Source organism: Pogoniulus pusillus, chromosome 15 (genome assembly GCF_015220805.1).
Source record: "Pogoniulus pusillus isolate bPogPus1 chromosome 15, bPogPus1.pri, whole genome shotgun sequence".
Taxonomy (NCBI): domain Eukaryota; kingdom Metazoa; phylum Chordata; class Aves; order Piciformes; family Lybiidae; genus Pogoniulus; species Pogoniulus pusillus.
In genome coordinates, this window is record NC_087278.1 from 4,647,254 (window position 1) to 4,671,568 (window position 24,315).

A 24,315-nucleotide genomic window follows, 5' to 3' on the forward strand; every position below is an offset into this window, starting at 1 on the left:
CTCTGGTAGTGGCTAATACGAGATTTGTGGTTCTGTATTCCCAGTTGAGAGATTTATTTCATTTCTTTACAATAAGTGGTTTTATGTTTTTCCTCTGCAGGGATTGCCTGGCATTTTGTACAGAACCAGTCTGTGCAAGTTTAGCTAATGTTCTTGGCAGCTGGGACAACCTACCTTCTCCAGTACCATCTGACATTAAAGAATATAAACTTTATGATGTGGAGACCAAATATGGTTTGCTTCAGGTATGGTTATTTTCTTGTGCTTTTAGTATTTGTGATTGCTTATTAAAATTTATAGACTCACAACATTTGTCTGCTTATAGTAAATCAAATAACTGGGAAGTGAGAGATGATAGTGCCCTGATGGCTGTAAGTATGAGAGGATGAACACTGGAGACTGTGAGTTGCTACTGGTTTTGCTTATTCTGCAGTGGAAAATACAAAATGGAATGATATATAGCATAGACATATAAATGTGTATGCTGCATCTGTCTCTCATATGTGAATCTTTACCTTCTGTGGAGGAACAGTAATTCCCAGGCTTCATTTGGTGAATGTGTTGATCAGTTTTGAAAAGTACTTTTGTTCTTATGCTGTGATAGTTAAATCAGCATCAGTAATTCCATCTGCTAATTTCACATCTGTGTTTAATTTCATCATCACTTTAAGAACATAACCTAAATCAGTGGTGAAAGATTGTTTCTTAGATAACTCATCATTTTAACTGTGACCACAGGAGCAGAAGTTTTGTAAATGTCTCACATTTACAAAAGAAGAAATATTAACCTGAAATAATGATCTTTTATTGACAGGTTTCTGAAGGCTTGTCATTTTTGCATAGCAGTGTCAAAATGGTCCATGGAAATATTACTCCTGAAAATATCATTTTAAATAAGAGTGGAGCATGGAAAATTATGGGCTTTGATTTTTGTATCCAGTCAACAAATCCATCTGAACAGGAGGTAATATGTCTTTGTCATCATTACATTTCAACTTCAGATCTTTGTCTGAAATCAGTTTCATGACCTTCCATTGTAGACAGACAGAGGTTGAAGCCTGTGCCACTTCTGCTCTTCTGTGTGCTGGATGACAGGCAAAGCTACCCAAGATAGTTTCTTTCATCCCCTCTGTGCCTGTTTGCTGCCTCCTAAAACAGATTCCCACCATAGCTCATGTTTCACTCTTACAGTAATGCTTTGATTTTTGCATTACACTTCCCAGACCTAATATTCTGACTTAACTGAACCAACTCCTCGCTCTTAAGCTTCAGGCATATATTCCTATCAGTTTTGCCTTATTCTTTCTCTGGTTTGTTCATAAATGATTTTCTTTGGATCAGTTATTTTTTGCTGCTTGAATTTCTTGTTTAAAAACCCCTAATAAATGTATTTTCTTTTACTTCTCTCATAGCCAAAGTTCCCTTGTAAGGAATGGGATCCAAACTTACCATCCTTATGTCTACCAAATCCAGAATATCTGGCACCAGAATACATTCTCTCTGTCAGCTGTGAGACAGCCAGTGATATGTACTCTCTAGGAGCTGTTATGTATGCAGTCTTTAATAAAGGGAAACCAATTTTTGAGGTCAACAAGCAGGATATTTATAAAAGCTTTAGTAGACAACTGGATCAGGTATTTACTTTATTTGTGTCTTATTCATTGGTTTTAATGTTTGAAAAGTTACTATCTAAAAACATTTAAATGTTTAGAATGCAATCTGAGTGCTTGAACATAAACAATCTGACAATGATCCCTTACCTCACTTGCTCTCTTTAGAGCAGTGAAAAAGGATCCTAGCAAAATGTGGGAAATAAAAATATGTGTAGAGAAGGATGCATGTACCAACTTCATAACCTAGACATTTTATTTTTCACCTGTATTTTTCTCTGTAAAGCTGTTGAATGCTCATCTTGTGCAGTAAGCAATTTACCTGTTGGGGTGAACGCTGTGAAACACAAGGTAGTGAGTGACCAATGTAGGACCACTGAAGAAGGTTAAGTTTGCAGTGACTTGATCACTTGACATTGCAGTTGGTGTCCACTTGGCCGTTAGTTGTTTCATATTCTTTGTGGAATGTGAATGTTATCATAAGACAGTGAACTTGGATCAATTGTCATCATGTATGCCCACATCAAGTTTCTTTTGTCGTGCTCATCACCTTAGTTGTGTGTGCTGTGTTTTAATGTGTGTAGACAACATCTCAGGTAGTAACATGGGTCTGGGTTTGATCCTAAACACAGTGGCAAGTTAGAATAGGGCAATGTGACTTGAAGACAGTAGGCTACTGGGAAACCTAAAGCAGTCTGTAAGGATCAGAAGCATATAGGTTATAAAAGGGGAGAAGGTGATTCTGCCACTTTGCTCTGGTGAGACCTCACCTGGAGTACTGCATCCAGGTCTGGAGCCCTCAATACAGGAAGAGCAGGGAACTGGAGCAGGTCCAGAAAAGGGCCACAAAAATGGTCAGGGTGAGTAGAGCACCTCTGCTATGAAGACAGGCGAGGGAGCTGGGGTTGTTCAGTCTGGAGAAGAGAAGGCTCCAGGGAGACCTAATAGTGAACTTTTGGTACCTGAAGGGGTCTATGAGAAGGATGGAGAAACTGTTTACAAAGGCCTGTGGTAATAGGCCAAGGGGCAATGGCTTCAAACTAGAGAAGAGCAAATTTAGATTGGATGTTAGGAACAAGTTCTTGCCATGAGGGTGGTGGAACACTGAAACAGGCAGGTTGCCTACAGAGGTCATTGAGGCCCCATCCCTGCAAATATTCAAGGTGAGGCTTGACATGACTCTGGGCAACCTGATCTAGCTGAGGATGCCCCTGCTGACTGCAGGGAGGTTTGGGCTGGATGACCTTTGGAATTCTCTTCCAACTCAAACCATTCTATGATTCTAAGGGAGCGATATCAAAGGCTTGGGTAGAAAACCCATCAAGAGGCCAAAGTATTACTTAATGTTTTGTATTGGAAATGGTTATCTGCAAGATTTTTCTGACTTCATGGTGCATATGCTTGAATTACTTACACAGCTGAGCCGTTTGAACTCCAGTGCTCTTCAGAATATACCAGAGGAGGTGCGGGAACATGTAAAGCTGCTTCTAAACGTAGCTCCAGCGGTCAGACCAGACGCAGATCAGATGACTAAGGTCAGTTCATGGAAAATAAAGCAGCCAAAGAAAAGAGGAGAAGTAGTGCTTGGTTTGTAGAAACAATAGAACTATTTTAAAGTGGCTTCTTGATAATCATTTTAGTTGAAATGTTAAGTATTTTTAAACAGTTTTGGAAATGATGATGTTAGTTGATGCCAAAAGTTGTCCTTATGCTGACCATTGTTAGTGTGGAAGAAATGGGTGCTGAGACAGAATTGAGAAGGATCATTGAATGCAACACTTAGCTTGTTGCTTCCCAGTACAGCTGGAAGCATCTTCTGTGCCATGTTTGTATACAATTTAGTTTTTAAAGCCATCTCTGAAAGATTTTAAAGCCATAAAATGATGAAGGGCAATAAATATAAGGATTAACTTTTGGCATATGATTCTTTGGTATAGTCTTAAATATGCTTAAGTTGTATTCAGAGCTTACTTGTAAAAGCTAAAATTAATTTCAAGTAGGACAATTGAAGTTTTAATTTGACAAACTCTTCCTCTGCTTTCCTATCTGAAAGTAGGACTTAAAAGCATGATTCTTCCTTTGTTGTATACCCTATTTTCTCATATCTGATAACCTTTCAGGTTCATGCTTATGGATTTGCTTAGCTAAACAATTTTCTTCTTTTCATGTCATATAAAAAGATTTTATGCAGAGAGATAAATCAGTGTCTTACCAACTGGAAGAAGTAGTGAGTGAAAAAGGGAGGGGGAATAGGTAATGGTTCTGCTCATATGTGTGCTGAAAGATGGGAGGTGAGGAAATTGGCAAATATTACTTGGGTATCTCACTTGTCTGAAGAACTGTAAATGGTTATATTAGATAATCAAGGGGGTTGTAAAAATGTTAAGTCTCTTTAGTCACATCTGCACTGCAGGCTTAGTTGTAGAGTAGAGACATTATTTGTTCTAAATCAGTTTATTATTGCCAGCATGACGCAAGCTAGAATGGACATGGGCAGCTTTACCCTGCTAGTTTTAGCTTGTCTGTGTTGAGCTGTATAGAATTCCGTGTTTGCATACATTCTGATTTGTGATCTAGAAGGCAGAAATTCAGTCCACAGTGCAGACTAGCTTGTAGTCTCTGCTGGTAAATTCTTTTCTTCTCTATTGCTCTACTCCAATCTCTGCTTTTCTGATTTTATGTATATATTGTTGCCCTACTTTTACTGCCTTCTCTTTCTACCTTACAGCACATCTTTAGATATTTTTATAACCTTTCTTTTGGCACACGTTTTGCAATTGAAACCAAGTATCTGAAGGGGGCCTACAGGAAGGCTGGGGAGGGACTATTTACAAGGTCTTTTAATGACAGGATGAGGAGTAATGGGTTTAAACTGGAAGAGGGGAGATTTAAACTAGATGTTAGGAAAGGGTTCTTTACAGTGAGGGTGGTGAGACACTGGAACAAGTTGCCTGGGGAGGTTGTGGCTGCTCCCTGCCTGAAGGTGTTCAGGGTCAGGTTGGATGAGGCCTTGAGTGACCTGTTCTAGTGGGAGATGTCCCTGCCTATGGCATGGGGTTGGAACTAGATGATCTTTGTGGTCCTTTCCAATCTAAAACATTCTATGATTCTATATGAATAGTCTGAGAAACAAACCTTTGTCTTTAACTGTTGTGAGCCTGTGAGGTTTGCTACTTCCCTCCCCAAAGCTGGGAGCTAGCAGGAAGGACAGATCTTCACCCCTCCCAGTCTTTGAATACAGAACTTCTTATTCCAGTCTGTGTAGGTCTGGGATAGAGACTTTTCTGCTCTTTTTGTTCATCTACTAACTGAAACCTGAATCTTCAGGGATGGATATTGATATTGTTTGTCATCATGCATTTTTACCTGTCTTTCATTAATGATGAAGCAGCACTATCAGTACTAATATGATATACCACAGCCATAGATGAAATCTCCTGGTGTTTTGGTGTGCCATCTTTGTAAGCCTAGTCTAAGGAGAAACATTGTTCCACAATACCAAAGAAGGCCTGTGCTGTCTTTGCTGAAGTCATGCAAATGTTGGAGATCATGTGAGAAGTTAGAGTGGACAGGATTTACATGTAGGGCTGAACACTGCAAAGAATATTTTATAACTACACATTAATTGCATATAAATGCTTGTGGCTTCATTAGAAATTTCCAAGGGTGGTAGCCAGGTCTAGATGGACTTGTAGATAATCCTCTGTTGTAAATTTAAGTAGCTTAATTATTCCTGGGAGAGGTTTTAAGCAACTTTTTTACTTTCCATTCTATTTTTTGCAGACCAAGCCTTATTTCCTAGACAATAAGTTAACTTAGATAAACACAACATGCATGGGTTTCTTTAAAATGCTGGGAGAAAACCTTTTTAATAACCATCATCCTTTATCTGTGAATATTATACTACCTAATTATGTAAAAATGTGCTTTTCTAATTGTTCATTCTAAAGGTTTGCTATAGTGCATTAAAAAGGTAAATAGAAGGTTGTATTTTGGAATCATTGTAATAGTGCCAATGCTGTCTCCTTCTAGCTCACAAGCTTTTAATCTTATTTTTAGATACCATTCTTTGATGACGTGGGAGCAATGACACTTCAGTATTTTGATTCATTATTTCAAAGAGATAACCTTCAGAAATCCCAGTTTTTCAAAGGGCTTCCAAAGGTTCTGCCAAAACTACCTAAGGTAGGTCTTCAAGCAGGGACTTTAAACATATGTGCACACCTATGAGCACTCTGAGTCTCAGAACACTGGACTTTGTGTAGCCTTGTGCCACAACAGGCTGCCACAAGCCTGCCAGAACAAAGCAGTTAGAAAGAAGAAGACATCAGAAGATAATCAGTGTGGAAGTACTCCTCAGCTGTCAATAAATCTTTAAAGAGAAAGAGCCAAATTATGCTCTGGGTGTGTGAAAGGAACCATTATTTTCAGGTCCTCTTGTAGTTCATCCCACTTTTAAAGGGAGTTGTCTTCACTTACAGAGTAGTCTCTTTGTTTCCAGATGCTGTTACAGCTCTTTGAAGTTGTGATGGGATGGGTGTTACCTGCTCCTCCACACTTAAGAAAATCACCCAGACTAGACTCAGCCAATCTGGAAATTAGAATGAAGCTTTGTATTTACAGCTTAGCACAAGATACAAGCAGATATTTGCAGTCTCTACAGCTATAGACAGAAATATACAAGTCAAAAAATGTAATACAGAAACACAACAGCCCTCCCAGAAACCAGAGTCCCCAGCAGGGGCTCTCAACCCCCTTCCACCCCTCTACCTTATCCCAGACTTTGCCTAATGTTCAAGGTGAGTTTGGAGGATCGGCCAGGGGGATTAGGAAGCAGAAGGACAGTAGGAAGACAGATGGCAGGTTGGAGAGAGAAGTGCAGCCCAAAGCAAGAGAGCAAACTGTGTTATCTGTGTTTGTGTTCTTGTTTTTATACATCTCAGCAAGCCTATGAGTGCAGCAGACATCACCATGGTTTCCTTTTCCCAACCTATAATCTAATTCTTCTCACCAAAATATCCCAGCTAGGCTCAAACTAGCACAGAAGTCATCTTGCCACTTTTTCTCCCAGTAAGATTGCTTTGAGTTTTTTCCTAGCAAGGCAGTACTTTTATGTTGAATGATGCAAAGCATCCTCCCCTCAACAGGCTGAGCTCTTTCTTGTGCTAGCAGTGCCCTGAAACCTCAAAGCCAAATGCCTGTGATTGCAGATTGCACCTATATAGCATTAACCACTGTGTCCAGACTGACTCCTTTTCCTTTTGTGGTATTCTGTAATTTATATAAGGCATAATGCACATGTGGTATAAAAATAGTGTTAGTTCATAATATAATACAATAACTGAGCCATTGCATTACATTATTTTTAATTCTGATTGGAACTATGCCCTAAAATTCAACCTTCATGTTCAATACTTTCTTCTTTTTAATGTAATAGTTTTTTCCTTTGATCAGAAATTGCTGATGCTCTGAAATTGGAAATAGATGAGATGTATTTCACCTAACATTAGGCAGCCACTGACTGACCTAATTATCTTTAGGACATTAATTTTCTTTTCTTTTCCCACTTGAAAGTATATTTTATGAGAGAAGGGACTGTGCCCTTGAAATATGTACTTCTCTTTATTGATTCTAAATGCATTTAGGGATGTCTAACTTCACAGTAGACATTCAGAGTATGAATATCTATTTCATCAGCAGAATCCCAGTTAGGGACAGTACCTGGGGTTTTACAGGCAGCTAGGGTAGAACTGTGTGTTTGTTCAGTTAGTGATAGGGTACTGAAAAGCTGATGATTTTGGGTGGGAGGATCTTCTAAGGGTTTTTTTTAAGGCTCTTGTTTAAGAAAGCACATAGAATAGGGGTCAGTAATTCAGGTATGTGGCTGCAAGTTCTATTATCTGTATGTTAATTACTTTTTGTTGACGTTTGTAGTCGTTGCAGACCCCAGCTTTGAGTGCAAACAGAAAAGAAGGCAAAGTGACACAGGGTAAATTAGCCAGAGTATACTGTGAAAATAAGAGCTCAAACCTGGAAACTGTCTGTTAGCTTGTTTGTTAAGTATCAGGTTGACCTGGCACAGTATCAGCCTCCTGCTGTGCCGCAGTGTGATGCATGCTTCCTTTTTGTCTTTCAGCGTGTTATAATACAGCGAATTTTGCCTTGCCTGACTTCTGAGTTCGTGAATCCAGACATGGTGCCCTTTGTCTTGCCTAATGTCCTCCTAATTGCTGAGGAGTGCACCAAAGAAGAATATGTCAGGCTCATTTTGCCTGATCTTGGTCCTGTTTTTAAGCAGCAAGAACCAATCCAGGTATGTTAATGCTACTTAGATAATTTGTTTTCCTCTTTGGTGTATTTTTCCCCTAAAAAAATTACTAATTGTGCCATTTGCCTTTTCCAGCTTCACATATATTACCCAACCCTCTCTGCAGTTGTGCAGGCAGTCAATCTTGATTCATACAAACCAGATTTTTTCCAGAAAATGCACTTTGGCCACAACAACCCCAAGCAGCACTACAGGCTGGGGACAGAGTGGCTGGAGAGCAGCCGGGAAGAAAAGGATCGGGGGTACTGGTAGATAATAGGCTGAAGATGAGCCAGCAGTGTGTGCAGGTAGCCAAGAGAGCCAATGACATCCTGACCTGTATCAGGAGCAGCGTGGCCAGTAGGACAAGGGAGGTTATTCTTCCCCTGTACTCAACACTGGTCAGGCCACATCTTGAGTGCTGTGTCCAGTTCTGGGCCCCTCAATTCAAGAGAGATGTTGAGGTGCTGGAACGTGTCCAGAGAAGGGCAACAAGGCTGGTGAGGGGCCTGGAACACAAACCCTATGAGGAGAGGCTGAGGGAGCTGGGGGTGTGCAGCCTGGAGAAGAGGAGGCTCAGGGCTGACCTAATTGCTGTCTACAACTACCTGAAGGGAGGCTGTAGCCAGGTGGGGTTGGTCTCTTCTCCCAGCCAACCAGCAACAGAAGAAGGGGACACAGTCTCAAGTTGTGCCAGGGGAAGTATAGACTGGATGTTAGGAGGAAGTTGTTGTCAGAGAGAGTGATTGGCATTGGAATGGGCTGCCCAGGGAGGTGGTGGAGTCACCATCCCTGGAGGTGTTCAAGCAAAGCCTGGATGAGGCATTTAGTGCCTTGGTCTAGATGACTGGCTAGGGCTGGGTGCTAGGTTGGGCTGGATGATCTTGGAGGTCTCTTCCAACCTGGATGATTCTATGATTATGTGATTCTAAAGACTGCACCCCTACTTTATGAGATGTGTTTTATGAGGGCATGTTTGCCTTTATAGATGAAATTAGATTAGCAAACAAGGAAGCATTTAATTTACCACTCAGTTCTTATTTTTGGATGGTTGTAGAAGGTATATTTGTAAACATCACTTATCTAGCCAATCCTAGCAGGGCTGTACAGTACAAGGTAATATTAGTAAGAGATTCCTGGTAATGTATATGAGTTGTGTACAGTTCTGGCCTCCCCAGTTCAAGGGGAATAAGGAACTACTGGAAAGTTCATCAGAGAGCTATGAAGGTGATTAAGGGACTGGGGCATCTCTTATGAGGAGAGGCTGAAAGACCTGGAGCTGTTTAGTCTGGAGAGGGAAGGCTAAGAGGGGGCCTTGTCTAAAAATATCTGAAGGATGGCTGTCAGGAGGATAAAGCCAGTCTCACTGCAGTGATACTCAGTGACAGGATGAGGGACAGTGGATGTAAACTCAATCAAAGGGAATTCCATCTCAACATGAGAAAAAACTTCTTTACTGTGAGAGTGATGGAGCACTGGAACAGGCTGCTCAGAGAGGTTGCAGAGTCTCCTTTTCTAGAGATCTTCAAAACCCACCTGGATACATTCCCATGTGACCTGCCCAAAGTAGTCATCCTTTGTAAGGGGTTGGACTCAATGTTTGGAGGTCCCTTCCAACCCCTACTGTTCTGTGATTCTATGAAAACATTTGCATCCTTTTGTCAGTACTGTGTGCATGATGCTTCCTGAAAGTTCTGTTACTTAAGTTAGCCATTGTGCCACTAGAGATAAGAGGCAGCTGCACATTCCTTCTAGCTCAGCTTCATTTACTGCTGGGTAATTCTCTGCAGAGCACTTAAGGAGCAAGATAAATGTAGCAATGAACAAGCAAACTTCTCATATCTGGGTTTCAGAAATCTGGATTGGAGAACTGTCATTATTCTGGGGAGGGGGAAAAGGGAAAGTTTGTGGAAATGAGAATACCTCAGAAAATTACAAGTGCTTAATGCTGTTTACTTTTGGCACACTGGGGTTTTATGTTACCTTTGTTGTTGTCTTGATGAAATGAAACATCTAACTGACCTAAAGCCTGTGAACATCATTGCTGCTGTTTCATGCTGACAGGTAACACTCTGTTTTGATGCCTTCAACATCAGATTTGAGAGACAGTCCTCACTGCAAAAGTTTGTCTCCAAGTTGTGTGTGAAGTATAAAAGCTGTTTAATTTCTTGAGAAATGAGGGAAGCTCATAAAGTTCATGAGCTGATGTGTGAAGTTTAGGTAGTTAGACAATAAGAAAACACACATTAACTGCACTTCAAGAAAGTTTATTTATCTTCCTTGTAAAGGAAAGCAATAAAAGGGCAAAATTTGTCCTGTGGTCTTGCTACTGTTGTAATTTAATGGTTCTGTTTATTTGACATACAAGCAATGATTGCTATGTATTTTTAGTCTTAGAGATGGAAATGTTTTCATCCCATGAAATCATTAGCTTTTATTATTAATGTGATAGCATTTACCACAGTTGAACCATCTAGTGTCACCTATAGCAGGTCGTCTGACCTATCTGAGATGAGATATGAGCCTCACAAGTTACATAGCTGTCTGTACTGGAGAAAGCCTGGATGAATAACTTAGAATAGCAGCTAACTTTTTGCTGGCTAACCCTATTCAAGGTGAAATCCCACTGTGGAAATGTGCTATTCCAGGGTTGCTTTTTAGGTAGGTTAATGTGATGTGAATTTCTTTCTGTTGAGATTTTTCATTTTATGATGCACAACTTCTAGGTGAAGTAGAATAAAGATCATAGAATCACTCAGGGTTGGAAAGGACCACAAGGATCATCCAATTCCAACCCCCCTTGCCATGGACAGGGACACCCTACCCTAGATCAGGCTGGCCACAGCCTCATCCAGCCTGGCCTTAAACACCTCCAGGGGTGGGGCCTCAACCACCTTCCTGAGCAACCCATTCCAGCCCTTCACCACTCTCATGATGAACAACTTCCTCCTCATGTCCAGTCTGAATCTCCCCACCTCCAGCTTTGCTCCATTCCCCCCAGTCCTGTCATTCCCTGATAGCCTAAAAAGTCCCTCCCCAGCATTTTTGTAGGCTCCCTCCACATCCTGGAAGGCCACAAGCAGGTCACCTGGGAGCCTCCTCTTCTCCAGCCTGCACAGCCCCAACTCTTTCAGTCTGTGTCCTTTTTGTGTCCATGTGGTAGCTGCAATATTGTGTCTCTGGTTTGGTTCTAAGCCTTTATATATGGAGTCGTGATCAAATCCTTTTGAGGATAGCATCTGAGACATAGCTTTTTGAAAGTTTAAATGTTTCAGCAGTAACTTGTGTATCAGGATTTTCTGTGGGTGAATTTTGACAAAAGATCATGCTGTAAATAGAACCAAAACCTCTTTCCTTAGCCATCGCTTTCTCGTTTCAGAAGGATTAGTCCAGAATGTGCATATTCTGTTTGATTTGTATTTGCTGGTTTTGAATTCAATAATATGTCAAAGTGTTCTTTATTTTCCATGCCTTCAGGCAAGCAACATGGTAAGTGATCACATTTACTGAGTTACAAGAAAACTTCTTAAGTTTTTTTTGTGGTATGATGCAACACACTTTAAATGGTATGGATGTTTTTCTGGAGTTTAAAGCTTTTGACTTCTGAATTGTCCTTCTTTTAATAGATCTTGTTGATCTTCTTGCAAAAAATGGACTTGCTTCTAACCAAAACTCCACCAGATGAAATAAAGAACAGTGTTCTACCAATGGTTTATAGAGCTTTGGAAGCACCTTCAATTCAGATCCAGGTATATTGATTGCAACCTTTATTTAAACCAACAGTTCTTCTCTTTAAGCTGCTCTGCCAACTTTTTCTGTACTCATACATTTGTTTACTTGGAAAAAAATGGTGAAGCTGTGTAATACAGTTCTGGGCTCTTCAAGAGAGATGTTGAGATACTGGAACATGTCCAGAGAAGGGCAACGAAGCTGGTGAGGGGCCTGGAGCACAAACCCTGTGAGGAGAGGCTGAGGAAGCTGGAGGTGTGCAGCCTGCAGAAGAGGAGGCTCAGGGGTGACCTCATTGCTGTCTACAACTACCTAAAAGGAGGTTGTAGCCAGGTGGGGTTGGTTTCTTCTCCCAGGCAAGCAGGAAGAGAACAGGGGGACACAGTCTGAATTTGTGCTGGGGGAGGTCTAGGCTGGATGTTAGGAGGAAGTTCTTCATAGAGAGAGTGATTGCCATTGGAATGGGCTGCCCAGGGAGGTGGTGGAGTCACCATCCCTGGAGGTGCTCAAGAATAGACTGGACCATGGCACTCATCTAGTTGATTGGATAGGGCTGGTGCTAGGTTGGCCTGGATGATCTTGAGGTCTCTTCCGACCTGGTTGAGTCTATGATTTTAGTGAAGAAAAGTTGGCTTAGGAAAACAAAACTTAATTTCTCTACTTTCCCAGTAGTCACTTGACTGTTTTTCTGGTGCTCTTATCCTAAAATGTTCCTAGCCAGCACAGCAAAACATAGAATTTGCCTTTACTGCACTGCTGGTGCAGCAGAAACTACAGAGGCATGCATGCTCTTAGCAGTTAGCGAGAGATGGCTTACTCTGAGGTCACACTGATAAGATCATGTGTGCTGACAGTTACCTTGGGAGACCTGATCTGCTGTCAAATCATATTAATTACACCTTCTGGGGACATTTTTAGGTATTCCTATTTTTATTTTCCTCTACCTTTCTAAGGTTCTTTTGTTGTCTAGTGGGTTTTTTAAACCATTCTTACAGTGAAGTTAACTTGCAGTTAGCCAAAGGCATTCAGGGGTGGGAATGAAATAAACAGGGAGGAGAAGTTAACTAAAATTACTCTTAAAGAAGGATTTTGGATAATCAGATGTGACTTTTACCTTTGAAAAACCTCTGCAATATTGTGGAGAAGGTTTTTTGGTTTCTAGACACCTAGTGTGATGTTTTTTTCTGCATCAATAGGTTGGTACTCAGGGATTTCCTTATGACATATACTTAATATTACTGTCACTTAGTTACTGAAACTGGGATGAATTCAGGTTGCTTTTTTCCTCTGCTGCCTATTTAATCATGGTGTATTCTTTTATCTTTCCTTTTAGCATTGTGCTGCTGCAGTGTTGTTGAGAGTACTCATTCAGATTTACTCTCTTGTAGGAGAAAGTTCATTTGGTGTCATAAAAGTTGGGTTTTACATCGAGGTGTTTTGTCCAGCTATTTGCTTATAAATTTGTGAATACTCCTTTCAAATCCAATTTCCAAGGTTCTGTTTGCATATCATGATGCTTTATTATTCCAGATGTTTTGAAGTGAGTTGGACAGATTAAGGTCAGCTTAGTTGAATATTGTATTGCCTTTAAATATTTCTGTGGAAGGAATGCTTAAGAATAACTTCTAAACTAATTTTGATCTTGAGTAATATTATTTTTATCATAACCATGCACATTTCTTTTTAAATATATGTGGCTTTTTTTTTTCCCTCCAACAGGAGCTTTGCCTAAACATAATCCCCACCTTTGCCAATTTAATAGATTACCCATCAATGAAAAATTCATTAATTCCAAGAATTAAAAATGCATGTTTGCAAACTTCTTCTCTTGCTGTAAGTATCCTAATAATTCTGTCGTTCAGTCCTCAGGAAATGTTGTTGGCCTCTAAACCCTTTGTTTTTTCTGCTCTTCTGGCTTTAAAGAAAAGCTTATCAATGTGCTCTGATTTCTCTCTGAGTTTATGTTTGGAACTTTTTACATTTACAGAAGCATCAGTTTTTAAAGTTAACAACTTACTGTCTTAGTAATCTGGAAAAATGGTGGAAGTGTGGCCCACAGTTACAGGTTGACTGTGTCCTGCAGAAAAGCCAAGGGTTTGTGAGCACTGTGTAACTCCCTGTGTTTACCTTTTGTGACACAAAGAGGAGTTTTAACATGCCTCATTTTTTCTCTATGAAGATTGCAGTCAGTATTGTGATGGTTTGGGTGTTCCCTGCCCTCCCCCCCCCTCCACTTTGGAAATCACCCAGACTAGACTCAGGGGCTCTGGAAATTGGATGAAGCTTTGTATTTACAGCTTAGCACAGTATACAAGCAGATAAATACAATATATACAGTTATAGACAGAAATATACAAGGTAAAAGGTAATACAGAAACATAACTCCCCTTCCAGAAACCTGAGTCCCCAGGAGGGGCTCCCAAATGCCCTTCCACCTTTCTCCCACCCCTCTCCCTTATCCCAGACTTTGCCTTATGCCCAAGGAAGATTGGAGGGTCGGCCAGGGGGGTTAGGAAGCAGGTGGATTAATGACAGAGACAGCAGGTTAGGTTAGAGAGAGATGCAGCCCAAAGCCCAGACAGAGAGTGACTGTGTTATCTGTATTTACATTCTTGTTCTTATACATCACAGCAAGCCTATGAGTGAAGTAGCCATCACCATTGTTTTCTTCTCACCCAGAACACTCTAGCTAGATTCAGACTAGCACAATTGTCATCTGCTTTCTTTTTAAGTAGTGTAAAAGACTTGGTTTTTAACTCAGGCAAAAATGCTGTAAAGAGTTTGTTTGATTCTTACACTTCCCAGGTCCGGGTAAACTCACTAGTGTGCTTAGGCAAGATTTTGGAGTACTTGGATAAATGGTTTGTGCTTGATGATATTCTACCTTTCCTACAACAAATTCCATCCAAGGAACCTGCAGTGCTAATGGGAATTTTAGGTAATTAACATTTTCAACTTTCTTCTCTTTAGTGCTTTGACTTGGTTCATCTGAAAGCTTTCTGTGTTGCTGTTGGTTATATTTACATAGTGGTTTGCTGAAATAGCTGTTAAAAACTTCCTTTTTCTGGTTCTTGAGTGTGCCTCTGCTCAGTTACCTTATGTGTTGCTGGTACTTCCAAACACTTAGTGTATGTATTTGTAGTCTTCAGGACCCAGTGCAGTTCTGAGTACCCATGGCAGTTTCTGTTGTGACACACTGAGGCTGTTCCCTTGGGAGACTGTATGATCTATCTATGACTTCATGCAGATGTTGCTGGAGCTTTAAAGATGTTACTGTTGTCTCCTCTTACTACTTGTGTTTGTCAGATGCTGTAAGTGATTGTCTACAAATCTACTGCTCTTCAGGTTTTGTGAGGCTCTTTTTGTTTGGCATTTAAACAAACATGTCTGCCTGTGCACTGAAATGGAGCATAATCTGGATGGAGCTTCACTAGAATCATAGAATTATCCAAGTTGGAAGAGACCTCCAAGATCATCCAGCCCGACCTAGCACCCAGCCCTAGCCAGTCAACCAGACCATGGCACTAAGTGCCTCAGCCAGGCTTTTTTTTAACACCTTCAGGAACAATGACTCCACCACCTCCCTGGGCAGCCCATTCCAATGCCAATCACTCTCTCTGCCAACAACTTCCTCCTCACATCCAGCCTAGACCTCCCCCAGCACAATTTGAGATTGTCCCCCCTTGTTCTGTTGCTGGTTGCCTGGCAGAAGAGACCAACCCCCACCTGGGTACAACCTCCCTTCAGGTAGTTGTAGAGAGCAATGAGGTCATCTCTGAGCCTCCTCTTCTGCAGGCTGCACACCCCCAGCTCCCTCAGCCTCTCCTCACAGGGCTGTGCTCCAGGCCCCTCACCAGCCTCATCATCCTTCTCTGGACATGTTCCAGTATCTCAACATCTCTGTTGGTGGAGTCTCTGTCCCTGGTGGTGTTTAAGAAAGAACTGTATGAGGCACTTAGTGCCATGGTCTAGTTGATGGGACAGGGCTGGGTGCTAGGTTGGACTGGATGATCTTGGAGGTCTCTTCCAACCTGCTTGATTCTATGAAATATTTAAGTAGGGGAATCCTCCCATCAGAAACACTGTACAACTTGTATGCTTTACCCTGAATCACTCATGCCTGCCAACATTCTTTTCCTAATGGTTTTAGAATGGATAAGTACTGTTCATGATTTCTGATCTCATGTGTAATGCAGCACCAACTATTTAAGTAAGATGCAGAAAGCACTGTGGTGGTGCTGTGATAGACACTTCAGTATGCCAGGAGAAAACACATCCTCAGTTAACACAACTTAATTTCCCAACGGCAGTGTGCCAGTGTATTGTAACTCAGTTGCTTGTGGTATGTTCAGAGATGCATATTCTCACATAACTGACTAGGACAGCACATTGCCTAATGTAAAGTGTTGCTTTGCTGCAAAATGTTGGTTTGGACCTCTTGTTCTGAACCTTAGTCAAAGCTTCTTGCTATAATATCTTTGTATTGTTGGTAAGTGCTTAGCATTTTTGACTCTGTTGATAATGTTTGTCCCTGCTTGAGCACAGGACCAATGCTCAGGTGATCTGTATGTACAGAGAATGCTACTTTGTTCACATTGTTTACTAAACAATATTTGCTATTTTGCTGTATGCCAGGTATTTACAAATGCACATTTACTCATAAGAAGCTGGGAATTACCAAAGAACAGCTGGCAGGAAAAGTATTGCCCCATCTGATTCCTCTTAGTATTGAGAACAATCTTAATCTCAATCAGGTAGGAATGTGATTGTTGTGTGCTTTTACTTGACAAATTGGCAGGGAAGGGATCTAAATTGATGTCAGAGAAATAAGTCATGTTACTGTATGCCTGTGTTTGTTGGAAGAGCAAACAACCAACACCAAACACCCTGCCTGTGCTACTGTATTTGCATGTTTCAGGCTTGTTATTTTTCACTGTATGTAAATGATCTAGTATAAAATATCAAAATAAATGCTGTTACCTTAAAAATATCCTGCAAGAGCCATTAGCTACCAACATAGAATCATAGAATCAACCAGGTTGGAAGAGACCTCAAAGATCATCCAGTCCAGCCTATCCCCCAGCCCTATCCAGTCAACTAGACCATGGCACTGCACTGCAATTCAAGTGAAGAGCCAAAGAGAAATCTTAAACTTGCTTCCTTTCCTCTTGTCTATAAATGTTGCAGATAATGTAGAAGGGCAATCATAGGATTTTGTTCAGAATTAATGTAGTAAGATTGATCTGTAGGGTGTTTGTTTTTGTCTGAATTGCCTCTTTTTTAAGTGATACTTTCTTTTCACTGTGTTTTTTTTTTAACTCTCTGCTATGTGTCTAGTGGAAGATAGTGACTGTGGATTATGAATTATTTAAAAGTCTTGAGTTGATTTGATATTGTGCTGTGTGTTTTATGAGATCTTACCAAGTCTGAATTCCATCACTGCAAAATTCACGTCTTGTACATTTCTTTTACAGTTCAATTCTTTTATTTGTGTTATAAAAGATATGCTTAATAGATTGGAGGCAGAGCATAAAACTAAACTTGAGCAACTTCATGTCATGCAAGAGCAACAGAAGTAAGTGTTTATTTACGTTTGTATTAGAGGAGAAACAAGTGCAGAGAGATGACTTTAAGTTAGCTTTTTAGCAAATGTGAGAAACCTCTAACCACAGCAATAAAAAAAACCTGAGTAATTCTTCAGTAGTTGAGAATTAGAATCATAGAATCAGTCAGAGTTGGAAGGGACCACAAGGATCATCTACTTCCAATGCCCCTGCCATGGGCAGGCACACCCTACCCTACATCAGGCTGGCCACAGCCTCATCCAGCCTGGCCTTAAACACCTCCAGGCATGGGGCCTCAAACACCTCCCTAGGCAACCCAGTCCAGGCTCTCACCACTCTCATGCTGAACAGCTTCCTCCTCACATCTAGTCTGAACCTACCCACCTCCAGCTTTGATCTATTCCCCCTAGTCCTGTCACTCCCTGAGAGCCTAAAAAGGCCTTCCTCAGCTTTTTTGCAGGCCCCCTTCAGACACTGGAAGGCCACAAGAAGGTCACCTGGGAGCCTCTTCTTCTCCAGGTTGAACAGCCCCAACTCTTTCAGTCTGCCCTCATAGGAGAACATTAGCTCAAATAAGCACAGTTCTTGCAATGACTTATTAGTTCTGGAATGATAGTAATATTGTGATGCTAATGTTTCTATGAAGTCCTTCACTTTCACACAGTTCAGCCACAGTGCATTATTTTGAGTTGATAATTCATAATTAATTCCATATATGTTTGTACTGAACTCCACTGGTACAGTTTATCTCTTGCTTCTGTATGCTGAGTTGTTTTCCTGTAGTTGTCAAGATTAACCATGCTGGAGAAACTTAAACATTGAAGCCTTTTAAAAGACAATTATATTTAAAGGTATTTAGAGCTATTTTATGAAGTCTATTACAAGGTGAGATTTCTGAGTCAAACTAACTTGGGCTACCCAAAGTTTGATGCCCCATTCAGAGGGAGAACTAAGTCCATGAGAAATCCTCATTAGGAAACCTGTGCAAATTACAATATTAACATTTTCCAATCTCTTGTAGACATTCTGTAAAAATGGGAGTGCTCTCATAATGCAGTTTTGTAACTGTTCTTTAATAACCTACATTGCTGAGTTGAGGATATGGCTGTAAAGTTTCTTTTTATCATATCTGTTCCATGTAGATCTTTGGATATAGCTAACCAAATGAATGTGTCTGAAGAGGCAAGATCTAATAGTACAAGTAATCAGGTAAATGACTATTTTATTGCCTATCTTACATAGAGAAAGTTGAAATACAGAATTCCTTGGGTAATATTTATGTTACCTTAAATGCCAACACTTCAAATAACTGTGTTTTATTTCTCTGAATCCAAACAGATAGACAAAGTATTTAATACTGGTGGAACTGACCTTCTAACTAGTGGAGCTGAAAGTATAGAGAATGAGATGTCATCAAAACAGAGAAAGGTGTGGTTTACTTTGTTCTGAATTCCTGTCACATGCATCTGCCTCCCTCTGGTGGGGTTGCATACAAAGAGTGTGTCAGTATTTATTGCTTTTAAAGCTTTAAGAAAGCAACTGCTTTTGTGTAGTTCAGCTCTGCACATAGACATGTGTGTAGGTCCACTGAAAAGTCACAGAGTGTTAGGGATAATAGAGACCTTGAAAGATCATCCAGTCCAACCCCCTTGCCAGGGCAGAATCACCTAGAGCAGGTCACAGAGGAACACTTCCAAACACAGGTTTTGAATGTCTCCAGTGATAAAGACTCCTCAGCCTGTTTCAGGGTTCTGTCACTCTCACAGTGAAAATGTTTTTCCTTGTGTTTACATGGAAACTCTTCTGCTCCAGCACCCATTGTCTTTTGTCCTATCCTTTGGCATCACTGACAAGAGCCTGGCTCTGTCCTCCCATCACTCACTCTTCGCATCTTGATAAACATGAATGAGGTCACCCCTCAGTGTCCTCTGTTCCAAGCTGAAGAGACCCAGCTCTCTCAGGCTTTCCTCCTGAAGGAGCAGTTCCACTCCATTATCGTTGTGCACTGGATTCTTTCAGGCATTTCCCTGAGGTCCTCTTGAACTGAGGAGCCCAGAACTGGATGCTCTATTCCAGACGTGGCCTCATCAGAGAGGAGTAGAGGGGAAGGAGAACCTCTCTTGACATACTGCATCCCTTCTAGTAAACCCCAGGATGCCCTTGCCATTGGTCTTAGCCACAAATCATATCCTTGATTTGCTCTGAAAGCCTTTCCTTGAAAATAGCTTTGCACAAATTAAGCAGCAATTAGGATTATACATTTTTAGTCTTTTCATTTTTCTGCTTAATTGTAGACTTCAGTGAAACTGAAACCTTAACAGTAGATGTAGAAAGGAAAACCAAAACTTCATGATGGAGTTACAGAGCTTATGATAAAGTACAGGATTTCATGCAGCAACAGGGAGTAGTATTTACTGTACAATTCAGTGTGGAGTGCAAATGAAAAGTCAACATGGGGATAAATAGATGCAAAGAAAACGGTATTAAACATAAGCATGACCTGTTTAAAAGTTCTTTTCATGCTGTTTTTTATGTAAATGGCTTTCCAAAACCTATACATTTCTTTCCATTGCCCTTTCTAGTTCTATGAACTTTCTCATTCATTTTAGACTAAGGAGAAATGATTTCATTGTGAACAAAAGGAGAATTAAGACCCTGAAAAGCTTCCTAAGCAGTCTTAAAATAAAATTCCTTTTTCAACGGTCAGTTGCAGTTCTATATCAAGGAAAACAAACACTTTCAAGAACACTATTTCTTATGCCCCAAACTGATAAGACAAAGCTACAATTAGGCTGCTTTTGCTAACGTATTTATTTGCTGTAAGGGCTTTTTAGCAGTGTGATAAATGTTATCATCATAGATTTTGTCTTTATCCACTTTTTCTTTTGCATAAATCATGTATCTTGTTTTAACACGTTGTTGAAATGATAGTGCTAATTATGAAATAAAAGATAACCATTCCTTACAACTTAGTGTCAGTACTTTCCCTCTTAAAGGCATCACTTACACTTGAAGAGAAGCAGAAGTTAGCTAAAGAGCAAGAACAGGCACAGAAACTGAAAAGCCAGCAACCTCTTAAGCCACAGGCAACAGCAATAACGCCTCCAGTGAAGCAGGTGAGAAGGGACAAACTAACTGCAGTGTTTCCATTGGAGCTGTGATGTTTTTTCTTTCTAACTTGTGTATGCATTTAGTGTTTTTATCTCCTCTGAGTCACCTTTGTTTTAGCTGCTAGTACAATAGCACAGCTGAGACAAACAAAACCAGATTTTCATCTGCTTCTCATTGGCATCACTCACAATATTTCCCAGTTTTTAAATTGGTGGAGCTTCAAGAGGCAGAATTATTGGGAGGCCATTGTTTAACATAAGAAAAAAGCACCTATTAAAAAGGAGTTGCTCTGAAGAGTTTATTCACTAAATATATAAAGGGCTTGGGGCAGGAATAGTGTAGGTAAGCATATGTCACAGAAGTACTTTGTGTATTGTCTTGTCAAATTAAAGCTGCAGGGCAACTAGTTCCAAGCAGTAAAGAATGAAAATAACCTAGTTACTTTTGAGCATAGTTATATTTCACATTCAGATTCTAATTGCTGAACAAGGAATGCCATTTCTGCAGGAGCAGTGCTAAAGGCTGTTGCTAGGGTGTTTGGACAGGAGAAGCATTTAACTGCCTTTTATGTATTTTGCAGACTAAGGACTTGACAGATACCTTGATAGATAACATGTCATCATTGACTAGCCATTCTATCAACAAAGCTCCTTCAAGCAGCTTCTCTTCTGTCCCTCCTATGGGTGTTGGAATGGGATTTTCATCACCTATGGACAACACAAAGAGAAATGTAACAAACGGACTGAATACTAACATGGGTTTTCAACCTGCTGGATTCACTATGGGAGCTGGTCCCACCACTCAGAATTTCTTCAGTGGTCCAAGTGCAGCAGGAGCAACGAAGATGAACATTGTACCATCTGCCAGTATGCCAAATTACAGTCCTATGAATGCTGCATCTGCAATCTCTCCATTGACACAACAAAACAGACCCCCAGATATGTCTGCTTTAGATAATCTTTTCGGTCCTCAAAAACCCAAAGTTAGTATGAAACAGTTGGCTCAACAGAAATCAAACCAGTGGGTTAATCAGTTTGTACCCCCACAGGGGTCCCCAGGTGCGAGCAGTTCAGTTTTGGGACCTCAGATGAACATGATAGGACAGCCTGGCTTTGGTATACAGAGTAATCCTTTCTTTGCTCCGCAGAACTTTGCACAACCAGCAAACACTATGGCAAACAGCAGCTCAGCTAGTAATGACTTAAAAGATCTTTTTGGGTAAAATGCTTCTTTCACAGATTGATGAAAATTGGATCATGGGTAAGCTGATTATCATCTCTTTTTTTTTCTTTTTTGTGGATTAGTAAAAGCATGACTTGGGGAAACTTTGAACCCAGCAGGTAAAGACTTGAGAAGTGACATGACAATGTTACTTTCACCTGGTACTGCGGTAGGTTCGTGTCAGTGCAAAGTCATCTTACATGCTAAGGGTTTCCTGTCTCTTTACCAAACATCAGAGCACTGAAGGAGGATGTATATATATTCAATCCAAAAAGATAAGGATTTAAAAATGAGTCAAAAGTCCTGTGAAATTTCCTACCCAATTTAGTTTCTTCAATTCAGCACAATGCCTAGGTTGTAATCACTCCAGTGAACACAACCCTGCAGCCCTGTCCTTCCAGTGTCTGCTAACTTCTTGCTGATGATTTGTTGTTGCTCTGACTTGGCACAAACTGTCACTTTACCACAGGACATTTTGCAAAGAGTCGATTCTTATGCTGCCTCTGGAAGTTTTGTTAGCAGTGTTACACAGGAGGATCTCTAACCAGTAATGTAGAAGAGGCTGACAAGAGAAACTGTTTTGTGTTTCTTCTCTTGTAAGATAATTAAAATTAATGTGGTGGTAAAGAACAACAAGATTCAGGAGGCAGAGGAAGTTGTTTTAAAGTTGAAGTTTGGGACAGTGTAAGAGCACTGCTGCAATGGTCCTGCTGGTTTACAACTTGTGTTACCAGCCCCATAACAAAAGCACCATCCCACTTAAGGGGGTTTAAAAATACAGGTGGTGACCTACCCTCAATTTTTATATATCCCAGTGTTTTGGGTAGTTTGATACTGCTTCTCACTGGTGTGGAAAAAAACTCCTAAGACTAGAAGTTGTTTTGGACCCTCATAAGAAGAATGCTCACTGCAAAACTGAGCTGTTGACTGCCCCAGCTGTGTAACTAAGCAGCTCTGTGTAACTGAGCACACCCCCTTCAGTTACACAGAAACATCCTGAAGTACTTTCCTACTCCTTGGCTTCACTGAGAAGATGGAAAAGGATCACCTGGTGCAAGTGGCTGCATGAAAAAGCAGACTGCCACGAGTTGCCTTGACTGGAATAAATGACTCATTTTAACTCTGTTTTAACTCCAGCCCTTATGAAGGATAGCTGAAGGTGAAGGGAGTTTCCAAATGCAGGTTTTAAGCTCTAGGCTACACGGTAAATATGCAGGTATTTCAGATCCTTTTTATTGTATTACTCCAAATTTAATAAAGCTCTCCAGAAAACCAAACAGTAGTTTCTTCTGCTTTCCAGAAGGTGGATGTTCAGCTTGCCCATGATAGAACCTTTGCTCTGTCAGGTCCTACTGTTGAGTTTTAACCTTCTCTTTCCTAGGAATTTCAGGAGCTTTCTTACGTAACGTTTTGAAGACTGTGGCTGGCTATTTTGAGAAGGAAAGGACTAGTTACCTTTTTTAATGGGAAGCCTACACACTTTATTTTTCCAAGCCTTTCACTGAAGAAATTGTTCTTTCATTTGCTGCTTGAGATACCAAAGGGCCTTATGCTGTAAAGGGGACTTGTCTTTGTTATTTCCACGGTTCTAAGCGGTAATGGCATTAAGTGTGTTTCTTACGGACTCGTTTATGTATCATAGCTGCTGCCTTAGTCCTGTTACTTTAAAATACCTGGGGACCAGTGAAATTGTGATTTAGAAGACAATACCTAACACATTGTGATGCTTATGTGCTGTTAGTGTTCATGGTTAAACATTGTAGGCTATGTTAAGGTATCTGTGTAAACTTACTACTAGAACTGTTCAACTCTGATGGTTGCTAGGACTCTATACTCTCAGTCACACTAATGTCTTCTTTTATGTCAGCATTTGAAAGCTGTGTTTTGTTAGGGTAAGTTAAGCCTTTGAAGAATTACTTGAATGTGTATTCCCTTAAATTATTTGCAAAGTAAGTTTACATTAAAAGTAACATCTCATAGGACTCTGCAATGTATTAAATTAATACATCCATGGTAAAGGCAGTCTTAAATGTCAGTGTCCTGATCTGGGGTTTCAGTCTCTGATCTCTCTAGAAAGGAGGTTTTGCAGAGCTGGATTTTTATTTAACCTATTGAAGGGGAAATCAGCTGGAGAAAAAAAAATCATCGAATTTTATGTGCCAGACCTCCTAAACTGGGGGGGATTTAAAGTATGTTCTTTTGGCATGGCCTGTCTGAAAATACAAAGTGAAAATAACCCTACGTGTTCAAATTAAGAGAGGCTTTACAATGAAGTGGTAATGTGATGGAATAGCATCTTTATCTGGCTCAAGTAATATGATTCCCCCCCCCCCCCCCCCCCCCCCATACTTCTATATTTGAGAATTTAATTTGATTTCTCTTTTTTACTGCAGTTTTTTTGTAGGAGGATAACAGCAGAGGAAACTGAACAAGGTGCTTCTGAAAGTTACAACAAAAGATTCTAGTTATTTAGAAAGAAAACTAAAACAAAACCCCTTCACTTAAAATGAGAGGGTCAGATCCCTTTTCCTTGTAGAGGTTTTCTGCTTAGTGCATCAGGAAACTGAATGTGCATGAAGTCATCTAATCATTTCTAAACTGAAAGGGAACTTGCAAAAGGCGAGTCACCAAGGCCATGTGGCACTCACCTCCTGCTACAGGTTTTCTTTAGGAAGCCTTTCCCAGTTGATCTCATTACTTAGTCATCATTCTGAGGCTCTGCAAGAGGCTTGGAAGACATGCTGTGGCCAGAGTGAATAGCATTGCTTGAGAG

The 24,315-nt window shown here is 40.5% G+C and overlaps 1 protein-coding gene across 3 annotated transcripts in view; it reads left to right on the forward strand.

The window, feature by feature from the left end:
• The window catches only part of SCYL2 (SCY1 like pseudokinase 2), a 33,240-nt gene extending 9,680 nt beyond the window's left edge, over nucleotides 1-23,560 (forward strand). Inside the window, exons 4-20 of one of the 3 annotated variants that reach the window (XM_064155005.1) lie at nucleotides 101-245; nucleotides 815-964; nucleotides 1,413-1,634; nucleotides 3,029-3,145; nucleotides 5,670-5,795; nucleotides 7,747-7,923; nucleotides 11,395-11,406; nucleotides 11,544-11,666; nucleotides 13,366-13,479; nucleotides 14,452-14,584; nucleotides 16,282-16,400; nucleotides 17,121-17,221; nucleotides 18,353-18,419; nucleotides 18,549-18,638; nucleotides 20,207-20,326; nucleotides 20,902-21,581; nucleotides 22,924-23,560. In XM_064155005.1, coding sequence (XP_064011075.1) covers nucleotides 101-245; nucleotides 815-964; nucleotides 1,413-1,634; nucleotides 3,029-3,145; nucleotides 5,670-5,795; nucleotides 7,747-7,923; nucleotides 11,395-11,406; nucleotides 11,544-11,666; nucleotides 13,366-13,479; nucleotides 14,452-14,584; nucleotides 16,282-16,400; nucleotides 17,121-17,221; nucleotides 18,353-18,419; nucleotides 18,549-18,638; nucleotides 20,207-20,326; nucleotides 20,902-21,543 — 2,458 coding nt within the window. In that variant the 3' untranslated portion in view covers nucleotides 21,544-21,581; nucleotides 22,924-23,560. Of the gene's footprint in view, nucleotides 1-100; nucleotides 246-814; nucleotides 965-1,412; nucleotides 1,635-3,028; nucleotides 3,146-5,669; nucleotides 5,796-7,746; nucleotides 7,924-11,394; nucleotides 11,407-11,543; nucleotides 11,667-13,365; nucleotides 13,480-14,451; nucleotides 14,585-16,281; nucleotides 16,401-17,120; nucleotides 17,222-18,352; nucleotides 18,420-18,548; nucleotides 18,639-20,206; nucleotides 20,327-20,901 lie in introns of all 3 variants that reach the window. The other 2 variants (XM_064155004.1, XM_064155006.1) reach the window with 2 other exon arrangements.
• The last annotated feature ends 755 nt before the right edge of the window (nucleotides 23,561-24,315 follow it).